Raw genomic sequence first — 11,220 nt, 5'->3', positions numbered from 1 at the left:
AGACTCTCCACAAATCCAAAACTTGCTACTTGGTACCATGCTTGTAAACCTCATACAAAGTGTTAGCAAGCAGTAGGAGAAGGCTTGACCTTTCACATCACGGCACATTATCCTTTTCAAGAAGGTCCTCTCCTGGCTCCTCCTAGGCCTGTTGACATCCAGAGCTTGCCAGTACCTTCAACTAGTAACATATTGCCTCTCAGGGCTGACTGGGCCATGCCCTCACATAGACAGATCCTTCCTGAAATCTGTTGTCCAGAACCGAACACAACAGCGCAAGCTCAGGGGTGGAGGGAGCAGTTTGATGGAAGGGTGTCTGGATGAGAAGGGGTCGGAGACAGAAGACAGTGTTACAAGTGAGGGGCTGTGTTGGGTTGAGGTGAGGAAAATGATCAGTGCTCAGACACAGGGCCTTTGCTGAAGCTTTTATTGAGTTTAAACTTTGCGTGCAGCACAAGCTTTGCTCTGCTTGATAATATTAGCTTGCATAGAAACACATAGCACAAATTGCAACAGGCAGACAGATTCACCTGAACACAGCATTAAATTTTCTTTTCATGCACAACGGAGCTGGCTAACATGAAGAACTGTTTGAAGCAAAACATTTTGCGGATTTGTGAAAGCTGCCTGTCACTCCTCTGCCTCGGTATGGTGCAATTACTTTGACACTTAAACATTGAACAGACCTCCCCGCCTTTACTGGACCATCCTAAACTCCCCACACAGTCTAGCCTAAGGCAGCATTAGTTCCATTAAGGTCGTCACATTCGGGATTTAGTCCCTGAATAGGATGGAATGTGTGAGTGGGTTTGTAAAAGTATGATATGGGATGTGGGCGTTGCTGGCTGGACCAGCATTTGATGCTCATCCCTAATTGACCTTTGAGAAGGTGGTGGTGAGCTGCCTTCTTGAACTGCTGCAGTCCCTGTGTTGAAGGGAAACCCACGCAGTGCTCTTAGGGAGGGAGTATCAGGATTTTGACCCAGTGACAGTGAAGGAACGACAATACGTTTCCAAGTCAGGATGGTGTGTACCTTGGAGGGGAACTTGCTTGTGGTGTTGTTCTTGTGCATCTGCTGTCTAGGTAGTAGAAAGTGTGGGTTTGGAGGGTAGTTTCAAAGGACAGTTGGTGAGTTGTTGCATTGCATCTTTAGAGGGCACACACTGCTGCAGCTGAGCATCAGTGGTGGAAGGAGTGAATATTTGTGGATGTGGTGTCAATCAAGCGGGCTGCTTTGTCCTAGATGGTGTTGAACTTCTCAGGTGTTGTTGGAGCAACACTCATCATTCAAGTGATTGTTGACCCAAGGTTTAATACTATTTCAGGAGGGCCTTTGGAAATCTGATTGCCAACTGATTGGACATGTTGCTTGCCATATTGTTCCCATTGTCCCATCCCAACCCCATCTTTGGTCTGTCCTCTCAGCACTCTGCTTTTCCAGTGTCAATGGATGAATTTAGATCAAGCAGCCTCTTCCTCATCACCCCTGTCTTTATATGGTTAATAGGTGAAAGTGTTCCAGGAATTCATTTCTGAAAACCACACATTTTTTGGATGTACCAACTTTTTTTTTTCCTCTCAGTTTTGTTCACAGTAGTGACCTGGAATTTCGCTTTTAATCCCTGGACTTTCTGGGATGATCCTGGAGCAGGTCCTTCAGTATCACCTGCTTCTTGGGCAAAACAAGTCTCTGGTCTTTCTTTCCTAACATGTTTTTGTGCTGCATGAGATTATCGTCCAACCAGCAACTTTATGTATTCATTATGTTAATACTCAAAGCACCCCCTTCCACTCTGTCTCACTCTTTTCCTGAGTCTCCACAGACTTATGTCATCTTATCTTTGATTTCTGATTTCTCATCTTGCCTACGCTTTGCAGCGAGGATTGCTGTTTCTTGATGACTGTTACTTTATGGAGGAGATCAGTTTCAAAATTCTAACCCTTGGCTCCCTCCACCACTATTCCTCCAGCCCCATGACCCCCTGGCATCTCTGTTTCCAGCCTCCCACTGTTTCCTTTGGCTCACCATTGGCTGTTGTGCATTCAGCTGCCTGGGTGGTGAGCTTTGGAATTCCTTCCCTACACTGCTGCACCTGCCTACCTTGCTCCCCTTCCATAAGGCAGCTCCTTGATTGAGATTTTGGTCACGTGTCCTAACTGTAGAATGCTACAGTGCAGAAGATGACCATTTGGCCCATCGTGGTATCTTCTGTTCTGGCTTTGCGCTCATCTCTGCCATCTCATAGTACTCCTATGAGGCACCTTGCAACTGCAAGTTACTGTTGATCAATGAACCCTAAAGGCTGACATCCATCCCAACATGAGGCTTGAACAGTATGGATTGAATGGGTGATAGCTCGGCCAGCCTTTTTGCTTACAAGGTCCAGCCTCGTGGCCAAGCCCAATGCAAGAAGTTGTGGAATTCTGAGCATAGAATATAATCTCATGAGGAAGAGAATGAAAGGAGGATGCATTTAGAATTCAGACACACTACTGGGCTGTGTACTTGCTTCCTTCCTGACTGGATTTAGAGAGCGAGTGGAGGGAACGGAACAGGGAGGAGATGGTGTTTCGAGAAGCAGAAACCAGGCAAAGACTTGGTGGTGAGGGAGCATGTGTGGAGCCACAGCTGCCAGGTGTAGGGGTACTGGAAGACATGGTAGAGAATCAATGGAATGAGGACTGGGGGAGAGATATACACAGACAAGATGCATATGCACAGAGTGGATGGTGTGGAGAATAGGAGATGGTAGACGGCAGACGAGAAAAGACTTGCACTTGTATAGCACTTCTCACAATCATTGGATTCCCCAAAGCGCTTTCGTACCCATGAAGTAGCTTTTGATGTGTGGTGACTGTTGTTATGAGAGAAACACACATAGCTGACTCCTACAAACAACATAATCATCAAGTAACTAGATCTGTTTCTGCTGCTGGTGGCTGAAGGATAAATATTGGTCAGGAGCAACGTATAGTTATTGGGCGGGACACCAGGAAAGGTGCACTTGGGGGTGCAAAGGAAATGTGAGTTGGTAAAGGGTGGACAAGGCCACCACAGGAGGTGATCAGCCCCCAGCTTTTTACCTGCAAATGTTGTTATGGGATTAAGTTGCAGGTACATCCATTTGTGGCCACTGGATGGCAGTGTCTGACAGTAACCCTAAAGATTAACTGCAATCTTTGCTGATGCCTGTTTTGGACTGGAAACCCCTGGTATAACTGTCCCCTGTTTCCATTCAAATTTGTTCTGTCACCGCACATGCAATAGAATTCTCTCTGTCATTTCTACAGTTCACTGGCTTGGCATCCTGGGCTATTCCCCGTTTAATAAGCGATGGGGGCTGGCTATTGGACTTCCAACCTGCTGCTCGATGTGCTGGGCCCACTGGGGTGACCCAAAATTCGATTTGCTCTTCCTTTCAGCCCTGCCAAGTGAGTAGTTGTCATAAATGGTCGCAGGAATGGGGCAGCATTTATTTAATGCATACAGTAGTTATGTGAGAACCTGCCTTTTGCTGAATGATTTTTCAAGGTGATCAAGGGAGTCAATAGAGAGAAACTGTGGCCTTTGAAGGCAGGAGGGCTCATTCCAGAACAAGGGGCAAACCTTTAAAACTAAACCTAGGCCATACTGAGCTTTAATGTCAGGAAGTGTGTCTTTTATACAAAGAGGAACATAAAACTGTAAAGAACATTGAGGCAGGGACTCAGTTGGAAACTTTGAAGCTGAGATTGATGGTTATTTGTCAAACAGGAATATTAAAGAGCTCGGAACATTGGGGAATAAATAGAGTTAAGATACAGACCAGGTGTGAGCGAACTGAATGGTAGAACAGGCTGGAAGGGCTGAGTGGCCTCCTCGAGTTCCTTTGATCCTCAGCGTGATCACATATTGAATTGCCCTTTCTGTCAGGTGGCTACATTTTGCCAGCAGGTAGGGAAGTGTGGTGTGAAAAGGAACAGGAAAGTTAATCTCCTGGACCTCAAACAAATGGTGCGGGGTGGGGGGAGGCGGTGGTGGTGGTGGATCGTGTGAATCACCTGGGCATTTCATAAATTGTGTGTCTTTTTGAATTATTGAGCATCCTGCTATTTTAAAAACATCAGAGGTGAGAGGCGGGACTCTAGACTGAGGGAAGTGGCTTGTCGGAAACAGGGAGTTCGCATGAAAAATCCTCCAGGACTGCCAGCAATGGAGAGTTGACAGGGAGATGGGCTGGGACTAACTGGTGTTGGGGGGTGTTTCAGATCCAGCCCCAGGTCAGCACAACTCCTGGTAAGTAAGCGAGTCTCTCTGATCTTCCATATCATCATTCAATGGAAAACCAGGGACAAGTGGTGCGTTCAGTCTCATGGGTTGAGGTGGGACTTCGCTACATTGTGCTCATCACATTGAACATGTCAATGGCTGGAATGTTTGCTCAAATTATTTCAAAAGTTCGCAAGAAGAACAGAAGGGAACAGGATGTTGCAGAGAGTGGAAATTGGCGGTTGAGGGGTGTCACCTTCAATAGTGAGATCGATTGTGCTGTCTGCATTGTGCTCTTGAGTGAATGGGCTGACCACCCTGTGTAAATGCGAGGGCACCTCAAGTGTTTTGTGCTGCACAGTTGCCTTAAGACCGGGTACCCTGACATTTAGGACAGAGGTGGACCCATGTGCTAATGGGAGAACATCCATGCCTGGTAGCTTAGCGCCATATGGATGTGGACACTTCAGTGCCCCTGTCTACCACCTAGACGTCTCTGAATGATTGTTGATACGTCTGACCCCATGGCGTGCCCGTGACTGTTTCTGCTCTGGGTGACAAGGAATTATAGTATATTTCAGGGTGGTGGAGGTGGGAGGAAGAAGGACTATTCCAATCACTGATCACCTCCTTCCTCTTCCCCCCCCACCACCAAAAAAAGGCTGTTTTATTCACAGTGGCTCTGATGCTGGTTTAGTCTCCTTTCCCCTCCCTTTTCCCACACATTTTCCCCCAACCCTCACCACCCCCCAACCCCATTTCCCCTGCCGTCGCTGACTCTAACGCCCGACACTGATGTTGCAAGTCTTGCAGCTGGGATCCTTCTTGGCGTTAGCGGTGGAGAGGCTCATGAGCTGGTGCCCACCAATCTCGCCAAGGGTGCCCAGGGACAGGCTGAGCGGCTGGGTGTAAATCAGTTCCAAGATGAGGTCCTGGGCGTGGTGGAAGACCAGCTGGCCTTCGGGGTCCTGGGTGCAGGTCAGGAAGGGGTTGAGGGCGCTGTCCAGCAGGGGGAGCCGCTCACGGCAGAAGAGGTCGCCAGCGGAGCCCTTGGGCGCCAGCACCAGGATGACATAGTGGTAGGCGGTGTACATGCAGTAGAGGTCAGCAAAGTACAGGTTGGTGCCGGGGTTGAAGAGCTTCTCAGCGTCTACCCGGAACCGTATCCGACCGTACGGCGAGTCCATCTGCGGCTCTCCGGTGTTGAACTCAGTGTTGCAGCTGAAGAAGATTCCATGCAGCGTGCCATTCACTGGTGAGCCGTGGCTGCCGCTGCTGTCCTTCAGGTAAGGCTGCATGACACCGTTGTGGTGTGTCCTGAAACGAGAGAGACTGCAAGTGAGGTGGCTGCTCCCCTCCCCTAAACCCACACCCCACCCAACATAAGGAGCATCCGACAGAAGGTGGAGAACAGATCATCATTTCATAGACCTGCTCCCTTCAAACACTCTAAGGACATGGGCATCATAGGGTTAAATACAGCGCAAAGCCCCCACCCCCCCCGTGCACTGTCCCCCAACAACCACTCCCAGGACAGGGACAGCACAGGGTTAGATACAGAGTGAAGATTCCTCTGCACTATCCGTATCAAACATTCCCAGGATAGGGACAGCACGGGGTTGATACAGAGTAAAGCTCCCTCTACACTGTTCCCATTAAATAGTACCAGGACAGGGACAGCATGGGGTTAGATACAGAGTAGCATGCCATTTCCAGACATTCTGCCACAAAAAGACAGCTGAAACTTTGGGATCTGAATTGATGGGTTTATAACTACAACAACATTAACCTCCCTTTGAATGCCACCTTCAACATAATAAAATTTAATTAAATGGAAATTGACATTGACCAGATCAGGAGATTTTAAGGATAAGGATATTTAATCAGTTGACAAAATATCTCTTTGCAGGCCTTTATGTAATTTTTGGTTTGATAATGTTGCTCTGAGACATAAAATAACTTCTGGTTGTCAGTGTTTTACAGGAATATAATCAAACTAAATTTGACATTGTATCATATGGAGAGAATGGGGTTTAGATGTTTGACAGTTTGTTGAAGAGGTTGTCATTTAACTGATGAAAGAGAGGCAGAGTGATACAATGACACGGAGTAGGAATTCCAGGGCTTCAATCCTGGAAGTGGTGGAGCGATTAAAATCAGGGTAGGTGAAGGAGTACAGAAACCAGGGAGGCATGTGGGGCAGGGAAGGGGATTCCATAGCTGGGGACAGAGATGAAAACAAGATTGAGAATTTTACTTTTGAGCTGTACTTGTCCAGGAACCAGGGCAAAGGATAGGGGAGGCGTCCATGGGACCCCAATAGTAGATACTTGTGGGGCTGCTGTGCTTGGGGGTCAGGATTGGTCCATGATTTCTATCTTTGACCCTGCGAGGAGCTTGTGTAAATCACTGAACACAGGACTGACAGACGAATGGGACATGGTGCAAGTTAGGACAGGAACTGCAGAGTTTTTTATGATTGTGTAAGTCACGAGTCCTGCCAGGAGAATATTGAAACATTGCACTTACCCCTGGCACGAAGGAGTGTTCCTGCAGCAGATGGACATGGGCAGGCAGGAGGCAGGCAGAGTTACAGAGATGGGAATAGGACATGTTGGTGACAGCAAGGCTGTGTTCAGAGGTGTGAGTCGATTAGGCATAGGTATAAACATACCTTATGTATTCAAAATATTCCTCGTGCTGGTTCCGATAGAAGACAGAGAATCTCAGCATCCGTCCTGCAATTGCTTCTGCCTTCTCCAGCAATTGTTTCAAATGGGCAGTGGAATAATCTGGGAAATACATTCACAGGGCAGGAGTTGGATCATGCAATACCATTTACACGTTAAGTGTATCAATACTTTATTCTCAGTATTTCTGCAAAGTTATCCGCAGAATATACTCCAGAGTGTTCACATTCACACGATGTTTCTTTGTGACTGTTGATGTTCAGAGAATGTCTTTTGCAGATGTTTAATATTCACAGTACATCTCTGGAACTGTGTAATATTTACAGATGATCATTGTTAATATTCATGTAATATTTACAGATTATTCCCGTTATTGTTCACAGATATTTCTGGGCAAGTCAATATTTAACGGATCTAACTCAGTGTTAATATTCACAGTGTATTTCAGGAGATGTGTTAATATTTGCAGAATAGAACTTAGTCTTAACAGTATTACAGTAATACAGCATCGAAACAGGTCCTTCGGCCCACCATGTCTATGTTGACCAACCAACATCAAATTATACTAATCCCACTTACCTGCATTGTCCATAGCCTACCACACGTTAGCATTTAAATGCTCGTTCTTAAATTTTGCGCAAGTACTTGCCTCCTACAGCCTCTCAGGTCGTGCATTTCATATTTCTGCCCCCCTCTGGGTGAAAAGCATTTTCCTCAGATCCCCTCTAAACCACTTTTTCCTCACCTTAAACATATCCACCTGGTCCTAGACATGTCTGACATGGTGCATGCACTTTAGCTATGCATCTCATAATTTTGTGTACCTCAATCAGATCTCCCCTTAGCCTTTCCTGCTCCCGGGAAAACAAAACCAGTCTATCTGAGATCCTAACCACATTTAGTCTCTGTACCATTCTAACTGAGACTTTCCATCTCAGGCAACATTGTGATGAATCACCTCTGTACCCTGTCCAGTGCAATCACGGCTTTCCAAGAATGTGGCAACCAGAACCGCACGCAGTATTCCATCCGTGGCCTAACCAGTGTTTTTATTTGGTTGTCACAAGACTACCATGCTTTGATTTTCTACGCCCTGGCCTTCTTCACCAGTCTGTTTACCTGTGCTGGCCCCTTCAGGGATCTCTAGACTTGTTCATCAAGGGCTCTTTGCCCCTCAGTACTCCCTAAGGACCTACCATTCAGTGTGTGTATATCCTATTACTAGATCTCCCAAAATGCATCACCTCACACTTACCAGGATTAAATTCCATCTGCCATTGCTCTGTCTAATTTACCAGCTGATCAATACCAGACTGTGGCCTGAGATCATCCTCATGCTCAAAAACACCACAAATTTTTTTTGTGTCATCTGCAAACTTACTAATTCTCCTGTCAACATTCAGATCCCATTTGTTGCTGTACATTACAAACAGCAAGGGTCCCAGCAATATCCCTGTGATACGCTGCTAATCAAAGGCTTCTCGTCATAAAAAAACACTCTCCACCTTCACACTTTGCCTTTTATTTGCAAGCCAACTTTGGACCCCATTTGCCAACCTGCCTTGGACCCCACGCGCTCTTACCTTTGGGACCAGCCCGTGTGGGACCTTGTCAACAGCCTTACTGAACTCCATGTAAACAACTACACTATAATATATGGTCAATATATGTAGTCGCCTTTTCAAAATAAAACCTCAGACAGGATCTCCCTCCACCAAATCTGTGCTGACCATCCCTGATAAGCCCCATGCCTTTCCATTGATTCATCCTTTCCCCTCAGAATTTTTTCAAATAATTTTCTTGCCACTGACGTCAAACTAATTGTGCTGTCCCAGCTGCCCTTTCTGAACAAAGGAATCACATTAGCGATCCTCCGATGATTTGGCTCTTCCCCTGTGGCCAGCAAAGTATTAAATATCTCAGCCCTGACCCCAGCAATGTCCTCCCTTGCTTCCCATTGTAACCTGGAATACATTGCATCAGGCCATGGGGATTTTTGCACCCTTATGCCTGCTAACACATCTAATATCTCCTCCTTAATAATCTTAACATACTCTGGAACTTCACTATCCCAACTAAAATCCCCAGCTGCAATGTCTTTCTCCTTTGTGAATACGGATGTAAAATATTCATATGAGAACTTACCCGTGTTCTATGTACAGATTGTCCCTTTGGTCTCTCATAGACCTCACTTTGTCCCTGGTAATGCTCTTGTTCTTAATATACTTACAAAATACATTGGGATATTCTTTAATTCTATCTTCGACAGATATTTTGTGGCCCCTCTATGTCATCCTAATTTCTTATTTAAGCATCTTCCTACACATTCTATACTCCTGAGGGTCCTCCCCTGTGTTTAATGCTCTGAACCTGACATATGCTTCCTTTTTTTCCCTGTCAAACTGTTGTTATCCCGTGATGTCCAGGGTTCCCTGGACCTGCTATCCTTGCCCTTCACTCTTAGGAACACGCGGGCCCTAGACTCTCAGGATACTACTTTTAAAAGACCCCCACTTTCCAAATGTAATCTTGCCTATAAGTAGCTGCACCCAATCTGTATTTTCAGATCTTGTCTAATTGTATTGAAATTGGCCTTCCTCCAGTTTAGACACTTAACTTCTGCACTATCTTTATCCCTTTCCGTAACAACTCTGATGTCATTTGAAGAGTTATGGTCACTGTCACCAAACTGTTCACTCACTGACACTTCAACCATTTGATTGGCTTCATTCCCTAAGATTAGATCTAGCACTGCCCCATCTCCAGTTGGACTACCTGTGTACTAGCACAAAATGATCTCTTGGATGCTCTTAAAAAATCCACCCCTCTAATTTTTTCACACTAAGGTAGACCCAATTCATTTTAGCAAAGTTGAAATCTGTACTACTCGGACCCTATTCCTCTCACAACTCTCTGTGATTTGCTCCTCTACCACTCTTTGACTGTTGGAAGGCTGTAGTGTAATCCAGCAAAGAGACTGGCTTTTATTTTCTTTGTAAGCTGTACTCAAATGGCCTCATAATAAAATGGCTTTATAAGACACCCTCCCTCATTACAGCAGTGATGGTCTCCTTTAACAATAAGGCAGTGCTGCAGCCCTCTTACATTCCACGCTATCATGCTGAAACTTGTATATCTGGGAATGTTGAGCTGACAGTCCTGCCCTTCCTTCAACCATGTTTTAGTGATTAAAGCATTCCCATATGCTGATCAATGCACTAAGTTCATCCTCCTTATCAGTCAGGCTTCTTGCATGAAAATTGAGACAATTTTAGCTTTCCTGACCTCCCATGTGCCTTATCATGCCAGTGTCTCCTCCGCCCATCAGACTGTCCTAGCATTCCTTCTATATCTGATATGACCTCACTCCCGACATTACATCTGCTCAAGGACGGGCAACTAAAGTAGCACTTACCATTGTCACCCAGATCCCATTAAACACAAAATGATACCCTGTAAGGAAACCGGTTGGTGTCTGATTTCAAGTGCTCACCTCCTGTGCAGAATTCCACCACTTCACTCCAGTCAGACACAAGGTATTCTCCATCGCTTTGCTTGATGGCGACCTGGACCGCGACGCTGTATTCTGTGCGGGGGCTCAGGAACCAGTGTCCTCGCACTGTCATCGGTAATGCCACAGCCTTGGCCACCAGTTTAGTAGGGACATCCTGAATAACCAAGAACATCAGAATGACCTTCACTGATTCAATACCCCTGCATATTGGAATAAGCCATTTGTACATGCGCAGCACCTAAAAACTGGTGCGAATTTGGCCTGAATACTGGGCAGCTGGAGTACAAAGGGATGTAAGTCTTGCTTGCCCAGCTTCTGGCTTGACCACAAGTGGGGTATTGGACACCTCTGCTTTGAAGAACATCTTGTACCTGGAGGAGATGCAGTGTTTGTTAATTGTAATGGTACCAGGATCTAGAGGGCTAAATGTTACAGACTGTTTGCAGAGAATCGGCTTGTGCATTAATGCTTAAGACGACTGAGAGGAAGGTGATCAAAGTGGTAGGCTAGACAGAAGTCCGAGTGACATGATGGATAGTGTCACTGGTTCTTAACAGAAGCTCTGAGTTTGGCTCCCACCCCTGGTCTTGAGAACTAAGGATGTTGCATCAATCATGTGGCCAAGTGGGTTGAGGATCAACGTGCATCGGGTGAGACAGAGATTTCTGATCAGCTGTTTGTAGAAGGCAACAGTAAACCACCGCTGTATCTTGCTCAGCATAGGCGTGGATCAATGCACAGGGCTGTAGTGGCCAGTGTTCTGTCC

At 46.1% G+C, this 11,220-nt stretch overlaps 1 protein-coding gene across 2 annotated transcripts in view; it reads right to left on the bottom strand.

The window, feature by feature from the left end:
* Positions 1-412: 412 nt before the first annotated feature.
* LOC125448115 (phytanoyl-CoA hydroxylase-interacting protein-like) overlaps positions 413-11,220 on the bottom strand; it is a 59,093-nt gene continuing 48,285 nt past the window's right edge. For both annotated transcript variants that reach the window (XM_059641105.1, XM_059641104.1), the window contains exons 4-6: positions 10,434-10,608; positions 6,925-7,042; positions 413-5,567 (exon numbers count right to left, since the gene is read on the bottom strand). In XM_059641105.1, the coding sequence (XP_059497088.1) occupies positions 5,030-5,567; positions 6,925-7,042; positions 10,434-10,608 (831 nt within the window). In that variant the 3' untranslated portion in view covers positions 413-5,029. The remainder of the gene's footprint in view (positions 5,568-6,924; positions 7,043-10,433; positions 10,609-11,220) is intronic.

This window comes from Stegostoma tigrinum, chromosome 40 (genome assembly GCF_030684315.1).
Source record: "Stegostoma tigrinum isolate sSteTig4 chromosome 40, sSteTig4.hap1, whole genome shotgun sequence".
Taxonomy (NCBI): Eukaryota; Metazoa; Chordata; class Chondrichthyes; order Orectolobiformes; family Stegostomatidae; genus Stegostoma; species Stegostoma tigrinum.
This window is presented reverse-complemented; position numbering and strand designations above follow the sequence as displayed.